The sequence below is a fragment of the Symphalangus syndactylus genome, chromosome 5 (genome assembly GCF_028878055.3).
Source record: "Symphalangus syndactylus isolate Jambi chromosome 5, NHGRI_mSymSyn1-v2.1_pri, whole genome shotgun sequence".
In the NCBI taxonomy this organism is placed as follows: domain Eukaryota; kingdom Metazoa; phylum Chordata; class Mammalia; order Primates; family Hylobatidae; genus Symphalangus; species Symphalangus syndactylus.
The window spans coordinates 128,869,118-128,885,473 of NC_072427.2; the positions used below are offsets into that span (position 1 = coordinate 128,869,118).

General features: G+C 50.9%; 3 protein-coding genes across 6 annotated transcripts; 1 reads left to right on the forward strand and 2 right to left on the reverse strand.

Annotated features, from left to right (window-relative positions):
- Nucleotides 1-1,738: 1,738 nt before the first annotated feature.
- HYPK (huntingtin interacting protein K) lies at nt 1,739-4,621 on the reverse strand. Its single transcript, XM_055276892.2, has 5 exons — nt 4,503-4,621; nt 2,830-3,118; nt 2,427-2,482; nt 2,046-2,097; nt 1,739-1,904 (listed from the first exon to the last, which is right to left on the reverse strand). The coding sequence occupies exons 2-5, from the start codon at nt 3,013-3,015 to the stop codon at nt 1,809-1,811; spliced, it is 390 nt and encodes a 129-aa protein (XP_055132867.1). The 5' UTR covers nt 3,016-3,118; nt 4,503-4,621; the 3' UTR covers nt 1,739-1,808.
- SERINC4 (serine incorporator 4) lies at nt 3,389-9,052 on the forward strand. 2 transcript variants are annotated; one of them, XM_055276847.2, is made up of 12 exons: nt 3,389-3,725; nt 4,122-4,298; nt 4,473-4,651; nt 5,117-5,196; nt 5,915-6,008; nt 6,577-6,788; nt 6,989-7,084; nt 7,187-7,313; nt 7,707-7,779; nt 8,198-8,246; nt 8,393-8,546; nt 8,719-9,052. In XM_055276847.2, exons 1-12 carry the CDS (start codon nt 3,624-3,626, stop codon nt 8,930-8,932), a joined length of 1,557 nt encoding a protein of 518 aa, XP_055132822.1. In that variant the 5' UTR covers nt 3,389-3,623; the 3' UTR covers nt 8,933-9,052. The 2 variants fall into 2 exon arrangements, with proteins under 2 accessions (XP_055132822.1, XP_055132823.1); XM_055276848.2 differs by lacking the exons at nt 3,389-3,725; nt 4,122-4,298; nt 4,473-4,651; nt 6,577-6,788 and having other exon boundaries at nt 4,996-5,196.
- An 826-nt stretch (nt 9,053-9,878) lies between these two features.
- On the reverse strand, nt 9,879-16,070 carry SERF2 (small EDRK-rich factor 2). 3 transcript variants are annotated; one of them, XM_055276890.2, is made up of 4 exons: nt 15,777-16,070; nt 11,544-11,963; nt 10,842-10,950; nt 9,879-10,238 (listed from the first exon to the last, which is right to left on the reverse strand). In XM_055276890.2, exons 2-4 carry the CDS (start codon nt 11,548-11,550, stop codon nt 9,953-9,955), a joined length of 402 nt encoding a protein of 133 aa, XP_055132865.1. In that variant the 5' UTR covers nt 11,551-11,963; nt 15,777-16,070; the 3' UTR covers nt 9,879-9,952. The 3 variants fall into 3 exon arrangements, with proteins under 3 accessions (XP_055132865.1, XP_055132866.1, XP_055132863.1); XM_055276891.1 differs by lacking the exon at nt 15,777-16,070 and having other exon boundaries at nt 9,879-10,215; nt 11,544-11,952; XM_055276888.1 differs by lacking the exon at nt 15,777-16,070 and having other exon boundaries at nt 9,879-10,349; nt 11,544-11,952.
- Nucleotides 16,071-16,356: the final 286 nt, after the last annotated feature.

Consider the following 16,356-nt stretch of genomic DNA (forward strand, 5'->3'; position numbering starts at 1 on the left):
TTCACCATTTTGGCCAGGCTGGTCTCAAACTCCTGACCTCAGGTGAGATCCACCCACCTCAGCCTCCCAGAGTGCTGGGATATAGGCGTGATCCACCACGCCCGGCCCTGATTAACCTTTAAAGTAAAATTACCTTCTCTTTAGGATAGGAAATGGCATGTAGAATGTATTATGGCTTAGAATTTGAATACCAATCAGAACCTTTCATAGGTTTTTTTTGTTTTGAGACAGTCTTGCTCTGTCGCCCAGGCTGGAGTGCAGTAGCACAATCTCAGCTCACTGCAGCCTCAACCTCCCAGCCTCAAGCAAATCCATCTCAGCCTCCAGAGTATCTGGGACCATAGGTGGGCACATGCCACCATGCCTGGCTTTTTTAATTTTAGTAGAGACAAGGTCATGCTATGTTGCCCAGGCTGGTCTGGAAATCCTGATCTCACGCAGTCCTCCCAGCCCAGCCTCCCCAAAGTGCTGGGGTTACAGGCATGAGTCACCACACCTGGCCCAACCTTTGATATCTTCTAGTCTTACCATGTTCTATCCCCCAGGTACCTAAATTCTTTTTTTGGTGGGGAGTGGGGGAGGGCAGTAGAGACGAAGTCTCACTGTGTTGCCCAAGCTGGTCTCAAACTGCTGGGCTCAAGTGATCCTCTTGCCTCAGCTTCCCAAGGTGTTGGGATTACAGGCATGAGCCACCATGCCTGGCCCCTAAATTCTTTTTTGTTGTTTTGTTTTTGAGACGGAGTCTCACTCTGTCACCCAGGCTGGAGTACAGTGGCACAATCTCAGCTCACTGCAACCTCTGCCTCCCTGGTTCAAGCACTTCTTCTGCCTCAGCCCCGAGTAGCTGGGACTACAGGCATGCACCACCATGCCTGGCTAATTTTTTTTTTTTTTTTTTTTTTTGTATTTTTAGGAGAGACAGGGTTTCACCACGTTGGCCAGGCTTGTCTTCAACTCCTGACCTCATGATCCGCCTGCCTCAGCCTCCTAAAGTGCTGGGATGACAGGTGTGAGCCACTGTACCTGGACTTTTTTTTTTTTTTTTTGAGATGGAGTTTCACTCTTTCCCCCAGGCTGGAGTACAGTAGTACAGTAGTGTGATCTCAGCTTACTGCAAACTCTGCTTTCCGGTTTCAAGCGATTCCTGCCTCACCCTCCGGAGTAGCTGGGATTACAGGCGCCCACCACCATGCCCGGCTAATTTTTCTATTTTTAGTAGAGACGGGGTTTCACATGTTCGCCAGGCTGGTCTTGAATTCTTGACCTCGTGATCTGCCCACCTCGACCTCCCAAAGTGCTGGGATTAGAGGTGTGAGCCACGGTGCCCAGCCAAATTTTTTTTTTAATCACTCGAAATCAAGCATGTTGTAGGTACCAAAATTCTAACTCAAGATGGCCTATCAACTGGGTTCATAACTTACATCTATCTATATATATATATAGTGGCTCGTAGGCAGGTAGCTGGCCTTTTAGATATTCATAAGCTGTCTTGGAGACACATGCCATTTGAGTACAGTAACTCTGCTGAGACTCCAGATGTACCTTGAATACTGTTGACAGCTAGTCAGATGAATGAGACTGGCCTGCCACCTAGCATCTGCACATGAGGTATTCTCCTACACTGATTTTTCATACAGGTGTGCTAGATTTTAATGGGTCACTTAGATTCAGTTATTCTCCAACATATAAATTCCCCACAACATAGGATATAGTATATACTCTACTTGACCCAAGATGATAAAACTGAAAAAGACAAAAATTTTTATTGCCATAAATTAATCCAGTAGGTATATTTGAGAAAGCACGCATCAGTTGGTTAGGGCAATAAGCGCCTCTACCACGTTGCCCATGTGTTCTCGCAAACTGCGTTCTGCTGCTGCTCGAGATATCTCCATCTCGGTCATCTGCAGAAAAAAATCATGTTACACAGGTTCCCAGGTATTAATGTGCCACCAAATATACTGACTCCGCTTGTTTCAGGAAACAACCCAAATTAAGCAGAATAGCCTCCCCTCCCCATACACTAGTTAGGCACTACCACTCACTATCAGCTCCAGATCTTCCTTCTTGATAGTGACTTTTGCCAGTTCTTTCTCCCTGCAAAAATATTTAAATATATTAGTCCTCATTCTCAACCAACACCATAAACTCCCAGGAAGGGTCATTCCCAGATGTGCCCTGTAAATAAATCTTGATAAACCCTTGATTGAAAATAAAAACTCCCACTAATACTCCTTGCCCCTGGAGTCTTGGCAGCAGGTGTTGCCAGGAGGCCTTCTGCTAACAAGAGTAAAGTTGTGGCGCCTAGATCTGCAGGAATTGGTGATAAAGTTGAAAAACAGTATAAAGGCTTAATAATGGTTTTTATTTTGTCTGGGGACCGGGGAGGGAAGAACTGTTAAAGTTGGCTGCACCTGAAGACTTACCGCTCCTGTTTGGCTTTCTGCTCCCGGGACCTTCTGTCTCCAATCACAGACATGGCCTATGGGAAAGGCAGGTCTAGTTACTGCACCGCTACCCACAATTCCTAATAATCTAAAAGGCCAACAAAACAAGCGGTTCATGTATGGATTCACGATGACAAGTGTTACCAGGTAGCAAGGACTATGTTTAATTCCATTCTATGCACCTGAGGTCCCCTTAAGCCCACTATCAAGCTCCTTTAGGCAAGCGGCGCGCTCCGGTGACCGCTGTTTCCCTCGGCTCTACCCTATTGCCTCCTCCTGTCATCGGGATCAGAACCCCGTCTTGGAGCGCTAGCTTCCAGCTACAGCCTCAGAGCCCCCCTTTGCTCTCAGCCCGCCCCGACATGCTCTTGGCCAACCTTACCGTCTCCAGATTGGAACTCTGGATCTCCTTCTCCTCTGCATAGTCGGTGACCCGCTCCAAGTCCGCCGCACCGCTGTCATGTTTCCGTGGCTTCTCGGGAGGCCGCTCTGGTCCACTGGTCTCAGTCTCTAACTCCAGCTCCACATCCCCCTCGGTCGCCATATCTATTTCACCACGCCGCCGCATAAGCCCCACCTCACGCCAACTTCCGGCAACTGACACACAGCTTCCGCCCGGGGAGGAGGCGGGGCTGGCCCTGGGCCACACCTTTCTGCTCCAGTTCTAGAAGCTTCAGGGAGGAAGGGGGTTCGTCTCTCAGACTTCCTTTCGGGTTTGTACAGTGTTTTGTGCGAGGCCTTCTCTCAGACCTAACCCGTCACCGCTCCAGCCCACCTCACCGACATCCTTAACCACCTTATAAACTAGGAATAGTCCCCTCCACACATAGACACGTACCCACCTCAGGGAACTCCTTTCAACCTGAATGACGTCTAATCCTAAACCAATAAAGAATGCTAATCCACAGGGGGCCAGATAGACAAACTGCCCCCTAATCTGGAGAGAACAGCCTGAGTGGCCGCAGTGTTGAGGCCCTGAGGACAAAGCTCCTTCACAGGGCATTCGCATTTACCGCAACCTGGAGGTCAGTGTTCTCTTCCGGACGTTCCCATTCTGCCCAGGGACCAGGTGCTCAGCCCCAACACAGTGGCAGTCCAATGGGCTGAGGACAGAAGCAGCTGCTGCTCTCATCTGCCCTACATCTGGTGGACCTAAGCCTAATCCCTGGGACAAGGATGGTGGGTGCCAAGGCCGGCCCCAGCCCCGGCACCTCCCTGGGCCTGGCACAACAGCGCAGCGGAGGCAGCAGTGTCCTAGTGAAAAGTCCCTTCTGTCAGGTGAGAGGGTGCGGAGGGGAGAGTGGCCGAAGCTGGGGAGGAAGACGTGCAGAAGCCAATAAAAACGACAGGCCTCTTTTCTCCTCTAATGTCGTTCTGGTTCGTTGCCCCCGGTAATCTGTAAATCTCTCGCGCCATGTTCCTAGCCCCAGGTGTTTAGGTCTAGAGAAAGGTCAGATATCTCAAGCCTGCTTATAATGAAAGCCCTACTAAGTTGGCAGTGGAAGGCAATCCCAAATGGCTGGAATCAGCTTGAAACAGAACCTGAGTAAAAGGAAGAAAGGGGAAGGGGAAATTTTGGAATTTAACCTCCTGGGTTAACCTCACACATACATTAACGTATGCCTTTCCTCAGCAAGTCTCCACCTCGCTGCCTTGCATCTGCTCTACTCCCAGGTGTGCTGCTGTGGACCTGCTCCTTGTGCCAGCTGCTGCCACTCTAGGTGGCCCTCTCTCACCGCATCCACTTGCAGCCGCCTGTTCTACATCCTCCTCCATGTGGGGGCCTCAGCAATCTGCTGCCTTCTGCTGTCAAGGACAGTAGTGGAAAGGGTGTGGGGCAAGACGCACAGGGTAAGTGAGAGGGGGTCGGGTTGTCAGGTGGGAAGAGAGAAAAGGAAAAACCCTAAGATAGAAAAGAGATTTCGGTTGGGGGCAGGAGACAAATGAGTGGTCATACCCGTGACAAGTAGGTACCTTTCTATGCATTATGACTTGTCCTGCCATTTCTCACACACACACTCCCAGATCCAGATGCCCTCGGGGTTGTGTGCCCACCTGTTTGGCCTCTCTGACTGTCCAGTGCTCAGTGGCTCTGGGGCTGTGTACCGAGTATGTGCAGGAACCGCCACCTTCCACCTGCTGCAGGCTGTGTTGCTGGTCCACCTCCACTCCCCCACCAGCCCGCGGGCACAGCTGCATAATAGGTTTGTGTGTACTTTCTGGGTGGGGAGGGGACAGAGGAGGGAAAGTAGACACAAGCTGGGTAAAGGAAATTCCGGGATGAAGTAATAGCACTGTAAAAAGACATAAAACAGGTTTAAGTCCCTGCTTCTCGTGTACTTGCTGTGTAACCTTGAGCCAGACACTTATCCTCTTTGTGCTTCTAGCATCTAAAATGGAGATAACAGTGGGGTTATCTTGGTAACATAATCCTTTACAAACTGTAAAACATTGCCCAGATGCTATTAAAGTGTCTTTGAGTTAGAATTTGGAATAAGGTGCAGTAGGCTTGTCCCAGCCCCCTCTCATTTGGGATTGGTTCCTCCTCAGTTGTCTCGTCTGTCCTCTTTCCTATATTTTTGGTTTCTCTTTTGCCTTTCCCCATAGGCACTCTTCACTGTCCTTTGCCTTTTCTCCTGAGTCCGTTTTTCTTTCTCCCTCCTAACCAGCTTCTGGCTCCTCAAGCTGCTGTTCCTGTTAGGTCTCTGTGCTCTTGCCTTCTGCATTCCTGATGAGCATCTCTTCCCAGGTACTCTCCCTCCCACACTCTTGGCAGGAGTAGGCTAAGTTTTCTAAGATAACAAGTGGATAAGAAGAGGAGTGGCCGGGCGCAGTGGCTCACGCTTGTAATCCCAGCACTTTGGGAGGCTGAGGCGGGCGGATCACGAGGTCAGGAGATCGAGACCACGGTGAAACCCCGTCTCTACTAAAAAATACAAAAAAATTAGCCGGGCGTGGTGGCGGGCGCCTGTAGTCCCAGCTACTCGGAGAGGCTGAGGCAGGAGAATGGCGTGAACCCGGGAGGCGGAGCTTGCAGTGAGCCGAGATTGTGCCACTGCACTCCAGCCTGGGCGACAGAGTGAGACTCCGTCTCAAAAAAAAAAAAAAAAAAACAAGAAGCGGAGTAACGGCCAGGTGTGGTGGCTCACACCTGTAATCCCAGCACTTTGGGAGGCTGAGGCGGGCGGATCACGAGGTCAGGCGATTGAGACAATGCTGGCTAACATAGTGAAACCGTATCTCTACTAAAAATACAAAATATTAGCCGGGCGTGGTGGCACGCGCCTGTAATCCCAGCTACTCGGGAGGTGGAGGCAGGAGAATCACTTGAACCCGGGAGGCAGAGGTTGCAGTGAGCTGAGATCACACCACTGCACTCTAGCCTGGGTGACAGAGCAAGACTCCGTCTCAAAAAAAAAAAAGAGTAACAATTTGACCACATTTTTCCACTGGTGCCCATCTTGCAGCATGGCATTACATTGGCATCTGTGGAGGCTTTGCATTCATCCTACTGCAGTTGGTGCTTATTACAGCTTTTGCCCATTCCTGGAACAAGAACTGGTAAGGGGCACATAACCCTAAAGGCTTTTCCTGGGGAGGTTTCTAGTATTACTACATGGAAAGGGCTGGGCAAAAGGCACGGCAGAGCACTGGTCCCACAGCTTCCCACTGGGCAGTATCAAAAAAGCTTAGGAATGTGATGACTGCGTGGGCCAAGTAGGATGGATAGTCACACCAGTATTCTGAGAACAGGGGAGTAGTTGGTAATGGGTAAAAGAGTTGGAGCTCCGGCTGGGCACAGTGGCTCATGCCTGTAATCCCAGCACTTTGGGGGGCCGAGGTGGGTGAATCATGAGGTCAGGAGTTCGAGACCAGCCTGGCCAACATGGTGAAACCCCATCTCTAGTAAAAATATAAAAGTTAGCTGGACATGGTGGTAGGTGCCTGTAATCCCAGATACTCAGGAGGCTGAGTTAGGAGAATCACTTGAACCCAGGAGGCGGAGGTTGCAGTGAGCCAAGACCACACCATTGCACTCCAGCCTGGGTGACAGAGCAAGACTCCCATCTCAAAAAAAAAAAAAAAAAAATGCTGGAGCTCCAAGCCACTGCCCGCTTTCCACCCTTAGGCAGACAGGTGCAGCTCAAGACTGCAGCTGGTTCCTGGCTGTCCTGCTGGCCACCCTAGGATTCTACAGCATGGCAGGTGTGGGAGCTGTGCTCCTATTCCGCTACTATACACACCCAGCTGGCTGCCTGCTTAACAAGATGCTCCTCAGTCTGCACCTTTGCTTCTGTGGCCTCATCTCCTTCCTCTCCATCGCTCCTTGCATCCGCCTCAGTGGGTACATGCCCCACAACATTCCAGGTTTTGGGGGCCTTAAAAGCATAGCAAGTTTCATTACCTCCCTAATCTCAATTATTTGATAAAAGAATCTCTGCTTCCCTACCCCCACCAAAGGATGGGGAGACAGAAGTACAAGTGGGGGTAGAAATGGAGGAAATTACCAGCCTGTAGACTAAAGCAATGATACTCCCTAGAGCAACCCCGCTCTGGCCTTCTACAAGCTTCTGTCATCAGCTGCTATATCATGTATCTGACTTTCTCTGCGCTGTCCAGCCGTCCTCCAGAGACAGGTAAGGGACAGGACCTGGATTCTCCATGCTAAGACCTTCTTTTGCCCCTGCCAAATACCTAGCTCATTGTTAATACCCATCTCTTCTGTTGTCCCTTCCCAGTAATCCTTCAAGGACAGAATCACACCCTGTGCCTGCCTGGCCTGAGTAAAATGGAACCCCAAACACCAGATATCTCTCTAGCAATGCTGAGTGCTAGCATCATGTATGCTTGTGTGCTTTTTGCTTGGTGCGTAAAGGTGTCAAGGGTGGAGGTATGAAAGGAGGGTGCCCAAGACAGGGAAGGATGGTCAGGACAATGTCTGGGACCATAGTTTATTTAAAGTTCAGAGCAAGACTAGAGTGAGAAAAGCTCCCCACAAACAGGGACAAATTCTAAGAATAGTACTTTGTCAGATGATCTATATGAGATGAAGGGGGTGGGGGGGAATGATTTGAGAATTTAAAATATGTCCAAAGATCTTAGGGCTCTCACATGAATAGAATTCTAAATCTTTGGTGGAAAAGGGCACAGGGAGTATGGTACCCTTTTGAGGATTACCAATATGGACCAATTGGTAGTAAATGCCCCCAGATAATCCCTATTTAACTAAACCAGCTTAAGAACTCTATTCTTTCTCAGCAATGAGGCCTCCTACCTGGCTGAGGTATTTGGACCCTTGTGGATTGTCAAGGTTTACAGCTATGAGTTTCAGGTGAGGATAAAGAGCTCAATATCCCCAACATCCTCCCTCCCCAACACAAAGACACACACACATCCTACCAACCTCTACCCACAATGCTCAGATTATAGCTGCTATTACCTTTTATTGAGTACCCACAATGTGCTAGGCAACTGTGCTAGATACTTTTACATAATCTCATTTAATTTAACCCTCACAACAACCCTGTGAGGTAGGTATTTGCTCCATTTTACAAATGGAGAAATCGAGGCACAAAAGATTAAAACATCTACCAAAGTCCGCACAGCCAGTTAGATGCTGGAGCTAGAATTTGAACCCAGGTGTGCCTCCACTTTTTAATACTAGACCAATCTTTTCACATGGGAAGCTTCCTAGATGAACACCCTCACATCTTTTAAGACCATTCCAAAACCTGCGTTCTGTTTTGCAGAAGCCCTCACTGTGTTTCTGCTGCCCTGAAACAGTGGAGGCAGACGAAGGTGAGTGCCAAGTGAGGAACCATAAGAAGTGGTAGATCTCTGTGGAGTGCCATAAGAACCCTCAAGAGCCTTAACAAAGGTAGTTGGGGGAGAGGGGAAGAGGTGTTTCAGCAGCACTGCTCCCAGCAGCCATTTCATCTCTCCAGGGCAAAGGGGTGGGGCTGCTACGCCAGCTGACCAAGAGACCCCTCCAGCTCCTACAGTCCAAGTCCAGCATCTTTCCTACAACTATTCTGCCTTCCACTTCGTCTTCTTCCTTGCCTCACTCTATGTCATGGTTACCCTTACCAACTGGTTCAGGTAAGATGGAGGTTGGCCTTAGATACTGTCCTGAGCTAGCTATTTTAAGGAAAGAGCAACTCAAGGCCATTCCAGACACACATGGGTCTGCCATTAAATTTGGTGAGGAGGTAGAACAGGTCTAAAAGCTAAGGCCCTTCATATTCTGTAACGCACGCCTTTGGTTACACAGCTATGAGGGAGCAGAACTGGAAAAGACCTTCATCAAGGGTAGCTGGGCCACCTTCTGGGTCAAGGTTGCCTCATGCTGGGCCTGCGTACTCCTCTATCTGGGGCTGTTACTGGCACCACTCTGTTGGTCCCCCACCCAGAAACCCCAGCCCCTTATCTTGAGGCACCGCCGCCACCGCATCACATCCCGAGATAACAAATATCCTCCAGTCTAACTCCTTTTCACAAACTGGGATTCCCTTGACATTGTACTCCTAGAGTTGGCTCAAGGGGAGCTGTCCAGCCCAGCTAAATACCTCAAGGACACATGGGGAGTTATCTCCCTTTGGGCTGAAGTCAATACTATGAACTGGAAGAAGTAGTCAAACACAGTCTAATGCGCTGGGCAGTCTCTGGCTCACTGGAGCTGTTACATCTGCATCCCAGCTCAAGAGCCTAACACCCAAATTGGCAGCTCAAGAAACACCGCTGATCCCAGCAGACAGTGTGGCACCAGCCCTTTCCTGGCTCTTGGGCTGGAAGTGGGGGTGGGGAAAGACCAACAGGGACTGAAGACTCGGCTCTGCCCTTGGAGAAAGGAAAATAAGCAGTTCAGCCCTGGGCACACGGATATAAGAAGCCCAGAACCACAGAACAAACCAGGGCATAGAAGAAAGGAGCACAGAGGCTACCCCAGGTTTTAATCCTGATCTTGAGGTCAAGGGAAGCGGGAAGACAAAACCACCCTCATTCCATGAGGAATGACAGAAGAGAATGTGAACACTTGACAGCAGCTGACCACGGGAAGTCGGTGAGCAGCAGGATTTTTTGGCCAACTTTCAAGCAGACGAACAAACTGAGGAAGAATGAGGAAAAGAGGCATAAACACAGATCTTGCAGCATTCACTCTTAGGCCAACTCCAACCTAGAGATGGTGTTCAAGGGTGGGGAACAAAAATCACAGAAAAGAAGTCTCTATGGTTCTTAGAGGATTTCTCTACCGCATATCCGGAGTACTTGTTTGGTTGTCATTGTATAATAAAGGCTTCTTCTGTGATGTTTCACTTATTAAGTCTACATATCCACAATCTGAGTCTAAACAGTTCTCCCTTTTTGGTGGGAAAGGGCAGTCATTCCTCCAACCCCATCCCCCCAAGTCCCCAGTCAAACCAGGCGCTCAAGGAATTACAAAGCTACTTTTAATACTTTGGGGTGAGCCCCACAGGAATAAAAAACACTGGGAAGGGGTAACCCCCTCACCCCCGGGAGTGGCCCAGGGGGAGAGAGGCTACCTGAGGGGAAGGAAGCACAAAAGGGACCCGCTGCAGACTCAGGGCAAAGGGAATGCCATCGGTGCTGGGACCTGTGAGCACTACAGGAGGAAACGCGAGCGTGGTGGGACTGGCTCCAGGCACACAGGCGAAGGGCAAGAGGGTTGGACACGAAGCCACAAAGCTACTTGGGTTCCTCCTTCTTCTCGTTTGCCTTTTTCTGCTTCTGCTGCATGATCTCCGAGTCCCTGGGGGTAGAGATGATGGGGCACTGGGAGGTACCAGAGGGCAAAAAGGACAAGATGCAGGGGGATGAAGGGCACAAAGGATAAGATGGAAGTGGATGGGACTAAGTTCAGCGTTTGGCTGCTGTACTCCCACCCTAGGAGAACAAGAAGAAGAGAGCTGAGGCTCAAAAGGCGACCAGTCTCCATCTGGCTGTTGCCCAAAGGGTCAGAAGTCTGGCGACACAGGCCCAAGGCTCTCTATTCTGTGTTGAGTGCCACACCCAGCAACACCAGTGAGTAGGTTGGGAGAAGGGAGGAGAACCGAACAGCAAGGAGGGCCAAAAGTACTGGGCTGCCATAACCACAACTGTATTTGAAATGTGAAGCTCCCTGCCCTTGCCCTTAAGGTCAGACCCAGGGACGCCCAGAAATCAGACTGAGGGCAGGCGCCCGCCTCCGTCCTTTCCTGGAAGGCTGTGAGCTAACAATTTGGAGGGTGGGGAGGAAATAAAACCCTAGAGGAAGCAATGCACTCTGCTCCTCACGACTAGTCCACATTCAAGCCCTGAGGTAGCTCTCTTTCCTGCTATAACCCTTGGTCTAACCCAGGTCTCCACCGTCCCTTTCCCTCCCCTCCCTGGGGCTACCTCTGCTTGCGGGCGGCAGCAGAAAGCCCGTCATCTCGGCGCTTTCCCTTAACCGAGTCGCTCTGCTTTTTCATATTCTTCTGGCGGGCGAGCTCACGCTGGTTACCGCCTAAGGAAAGAAGATTAAAGGTGAGATGCGGGGGCCGCTCTGCCCACACACCGGCAACCCTTCTACCCCAGCGCGGCCAGCAGCAGGATCCAACACCACTTCAATCCCCGATCCCCGACAACGGCCCACTTCGAGGCCCAGGCTGCTTGGGGTAGGGGGGAGTGGCGAATCTGCCACGGGCCAGGTCAAAATACGGACTGGAGAAGGGAGATCCCAAGGGGCCAGCTGGAGGCGTGTTTTGGGGCGGCGTGGGGCCCAAACAGCTGGCAAGGTGTGTGTGGACAGTTTGGGTCTCCGTGGGGGATGGGCTGGCTTGTGGAATAGGGGGCTCTGGGCCTATCACAGGGGCGCTGGCCTTCTCCTCACACTGCGGAAGATCCGGGAGGGCCCATGCCTAATGCGGGGGGTGGTCCCGTGAAGTAGCCGTGGGCAAAGGGCTCGATTTCCGGGCACCGAGTGTGAGGGTGACTACACAGCGCGCCCACAGAAACGCCTCGCTAGGGAAGCTACGGAAGGTCAAAGCCGGCGCCTCGCCGGTGGTGTTTAGGGTGAACGGAAAGAAAAGGGCAAGGAGAAGGGCGCTCGGTGCTCACGGGTCATGGCGACGGCAGCGGCTCCGACCTGCCTCCGTTACGTGCCCTCGTTCTGTCGGACGTTGCAGGTCCCGCCCCTTCTCGCAACGTAGCGCAGTCGTTCCTTTCCTCCCCGCCCCTTCGCGCCCGGGAGCCGGCTCCCATTGGACAAGAAAAAGCACGTGGGTCCACGGGTCGTGCTAAAGCCGGGGTGGGCAAGTGGCGAAGGGTCGCAGGCGGAGCGCTCAGCGTGGGGCGGAGCTTCCCGAGTGAGACGTAGGTACGGGCCTGGAGAAACTAGGCCGGGTCACGTGGGCAGGGTGGGGGTGGAGGGGTGCGGCTGGCGATGTGGCGCTCCCGCGAGCTCGAGCACGTGACCGTGCAGAGTGACCTCATGCGGGGACAGTTTGGGGTACTGACAAAGTCGCCCTGAAACAACGCCTGGAGACGGAGGGCGGGGTTTCAGCCAGTTTTGTGTTACGAGTACTCTACGACTAAACTTGTTCTTACTTAGGGCCACCTCTCAGCCACTTCCTTGGACACAAGTTGTTCACAGCTCGCTTAAAATCAAGTACAAACACAACTTCAGAAACCCGCTTCTACTCCCATTGTCCCCTTCCACGCCCCTTCACTGTAGAAAATCGCGGCAACATCTGGTATTTCCTAAAACTCTTCCCTGTTCGTTTTCCCTCAGAAACTTTAAATGTGAAGATGCAGCTTGGAAGTATTGGAGGACTCCAAAAGTCACAGACTATGGAGTTGAATCAGTGGCTGAGATTAGATAATGCACATATTCGCCTTTCCCCTCTGGACCTTTCCTCACTGTACCATCGCCACCAGCCACACCCGGTTTTGTATTAAGACCCTGGAGGGCCGGGCGCGGTGGCTCACGCCTGTAATCCCAGCACTGTGGGAGGCCGGGGGGGGGGGCAGATCAGGAGGTCAGGAGTTCGAGACCAGCAGCCTGACCAACATGATGAAACCCCGTCTCTACTAAAAATACAAAAAATTAGCCGGGCGTGGTGGCGCGCCTGTAATCCCAGCTACTTGGGAGGCTGAGGCAGGAGAATCGCTTGAACCCGGGAGGCGGAGGTTGCAGTGAGCCGAGATCGCGCTATTGCACTCCAGCCCAAGCGACAGTGCGAGATCCCGTCTAAAAAAAAAAAGTTAATAAGAATTAGCCGGGTGTGGTGGCGGGTGCCTGTAGTCCCAGCTACTCAGGAGGCTGAGGCAGGAGAATGGCATGAACCCGGGAGATGGAGCTTGCAGTGAGCCGAGATCGCACCACTGCACTCTAGCCTGGGCGACAGAGCAAGACTGCGTCTCAAAAAAAAAAAAAAAAGTTAATAAGAAAGGCTGGGCAAGATGGCTCACGCCTGTAATCCCAGCACCTTGGCAGGCCGAGGCAAGCAGATCACCTGAAGTCATGAGTTCGAAACCCTCCTGGCCAACACAGTGAAACCCCATCTGTACTAAAAATACAAAAATTAGCTGGGCATGGTGGCGCGCGTCTGTAGTCGCAGCTACTCAGGAGGCTGAAGCGGGAGAATCGCTGGAACCCAGGCGGCGGAGGTTGCAGTGAGCCAAGATGGTACCACTGTACTCCAGCCTGGCAACAGAGCGAGACTGCATCTCAAAAAAAAAACACAGAGGCTGGGTGCGGTGGCTCACGCCTGTAATCCCAGCACTTTGGGAGGCAGAGGCGGGTAGATCACGAGGTCAGGACATCCAGACCATCCTGGCTAACACGGTGAAACCCCGCCTCTACTAAAAATACAAAAAAAAAAAAAATAGCTGGGTGTGGTGGCGGGCGCCTGTGCAGTCCCAGCTACCTGAGAGGCTGAGGTTGGAGAACCCTGTGAACCCAGGAGGAGGAGCTTGCAGTGAGCCAAGATCATGCCACTGCACTCCAGCCCGGGCAACAAAGCCAGACTCCATCTCAGAAAAAAAAAAAAAAAAAAAGAGTTAATAAGAGACACCCAAGCTGGAGTGCAATGGCGTGATCTCGGCTGACTGCAACCTCTGCTTCCTGTGTTCAAGCTATTCTCCCACCTCAGCCTCCCGAGTAGCTGCGATTACAGGCACCCGCCATCATGCCCTGCTAATTTTTGTATTTTTGTTTTTCTGGAGATGGGGTTCCATCATGTTGGCCAGGCTGGTCTAGAACTCCTGATCTCAGGTGATCCGCCCGCCTCAGCCTCCCAAAGTGCTAGGATTACAGGTGTGAGCCACAGTGCACAGCCGGCATTGGGTATATCTTGATGAGCACAGCATATTCCTATAATCATGAAAGATACAAAGAGAAAAAGCTCTCTCACACTTTCTCTCTCTCCCCCTCCGTCTGCCTCTCTCTCTCTAATATCCATATATGTATTTATATGTCTGTGTGTCTATATATATGAATTTTTGTTTTTTTTTGAGGCAGAGTCTTACTCTGTCACCCAGGCTGGAGTGCAGTGGCATGCTCTTGGCTCACTGCAACCTCCACCCTCTTGGATTCAAGCGATTCTCCTTTCTCAGCCTCCCGAGTAGCTGGGATTACAGGCACCCACCACCACGCCCGGATAATTTTTTTTTTTTTTTTTTGAGATGGAGTCTTGCTCTGTCACCCAGGTTGGAGTACAGTGGCACGATTTTGGCTCACTGCAACCTCCACCTCCCAGGTTCAAGCAATTCTCCTGCCTCAGCTTCCCAAGTAGCTGGGCCTACAGGCACGTGCCACCACGCCCGGCTAATTTTTGTATTTTTTAGTAGAGATGGGCTTTCACCATGTTGGTCAGGCTGGTCTCAAACTCCTGACCTCAGGTGATCCACCTGCCGTGGCCTCCCACAGTGCTGGGATTATAGGCGCAAGCCACTGTGCCCGGACTGTACTTTTTTTTTAGTAGAGACATGGTTTCACCATGTTGGCCAGGCTGGTCTTGAACTCTTGACCTCAAGTGATCCACCCACCGCAGACTCCCAAAGTGCTGGGATTACAGGCTTGAGCCACCACGCCCAGCCTATATATGAAAACTGATTGTGATAATAGCTTTAAAGGAAAATAACAGATTCCACGCAAGGATGATATTCAAAATGTCTCGCAGTGCACACAGCTTAAGCACTGACCCATAAAAACACATGTCAGTGTAATTTGAATGAAGACTCTGTGAACAATTCCACCTGGTATGAAGTAACTAAATAGTACTGCTGGTGCTATGAAGGGAGTACACCTGTGGACTCTGTAGACTTTAATTTTGATTAGGGAGGTGAAGTAAGTGATATTTGAGCTAAAGCAAAAAGATGAGAAATTAGCCAAGCCCAGGAGGGAAGGGCAGGGAGAACATTTCAGGAGGGAACAGCACGTGTGAAGGCCCTAAGGCCCTCCTCCCTCAGGTCATCCCATCAAGAGCCACAGGATTATTGTGTAGGTAAAGGGCAAGTCACTAATGCCTAATGAGCAGGGTGATGTGAAACCAGGTCAAACAGGGAGGTAGAGTTGTGACAAGATCCGAGTTACTACTGCTAATATAACTACTAGCTAACAGGTGGGTTTTTATTTGGTACATTTAGTGTACTTTTCTTTTTCTTTTTTTTTTAGACGGAGTCTCACTTTGTTGCCCAGGCTGGAGTGCAGTGGCGCCATCTCGGCTCACTGCAAGCTCCGCCTTCCAGGTTCACGCCATTCTCCTGCCTCAGCCTCCCAAGTAGCTGGGACTACAGGCGCCCGCCACCACGCCCGGCTAATTTTTTGTATTTTTAGTAGAGATGGGGTTTCACCGTGTTAGCCAAGATAGTCTCAATCTCCTGACCTCGTGATCTGCCCACCTTGGCCTCCCAAAGTGCTGGGATTACAGGCGTGAGCCACCGCGCCTGGCCCTAGTGTACTTTTCTTATTTGAGCCTTACGATGACCTTTTGAGGTGTCATTATCCCCCTCCTACCGATTTAGAAACCTCAGCCCTGGCAGGTTAAATAACTTTCTTAACGAAACTGAGATAATAAGGGATGGAGCTGAGAGTCTAACCCAGCCTGTGCTCTTCATTAGCAGAGTGTAAGTTTTGAAAAGATCCCTTTACCAGTAGAGAATGGATTACAGCAGATGAACAGAAATGAGGAGAGCAGTCAGGAGACTATCACAGGCAACAGGCTCTAGGTCTCAGTTTAAATGTTACCTCATGGAGGCTGCAGTGAGCTATGATCATGCCACTGCACTCTAGCCTGGGTGACAGAATGAGACCCTGTCTCAAAAAACAAACAAATAAATAAATATTACCTCAGAAGTTGTACTCTACAAGCAAGGCACTAAAAAGCTGGTTGAAAGCCGGACGCAGTGGCTCATTCCTGTAATCCCAGCACTTTGGGAGGCCGAGGCGGGTGGATCACGAGGTCAGGAGATGAAGACCATCCTGGATAACACAGTGAAACCCTGTCTCCAGGTCGGGCACGGTGGCTCATGCCTGTAATCCCAGCACTTTGGGAGGCTGAGGCGGGTGGATCACCTGAGATCAGAAGTATGAGACCAGCCTGGCCAACATGGCAAAACCCCATCTCTACTTAAAAAATACAAAAATTAGCCAGGCGTGGGGCGTGGTGGTGCACGCCTGTGAATCGCTTGCCCCCGGAAGGCGGAGGTTGTGGTGAGTCGAGATCGCACCACTGCACTCCAGCCTGGGTGACAGAGCGAGACTCTATCTCAAAAAAAAAGAAAAAGAAAAAAAGACAACACAGTAATAACTATAAACTACGTATTATTGGTTTGTGCAGCTGAACCCCTAATATTCCCAACATTCCTCCTTTATCACTGAAGAGCAATGCAGTTTTGAGAAATTCTCGGCTGGACATGGTGGCTCACA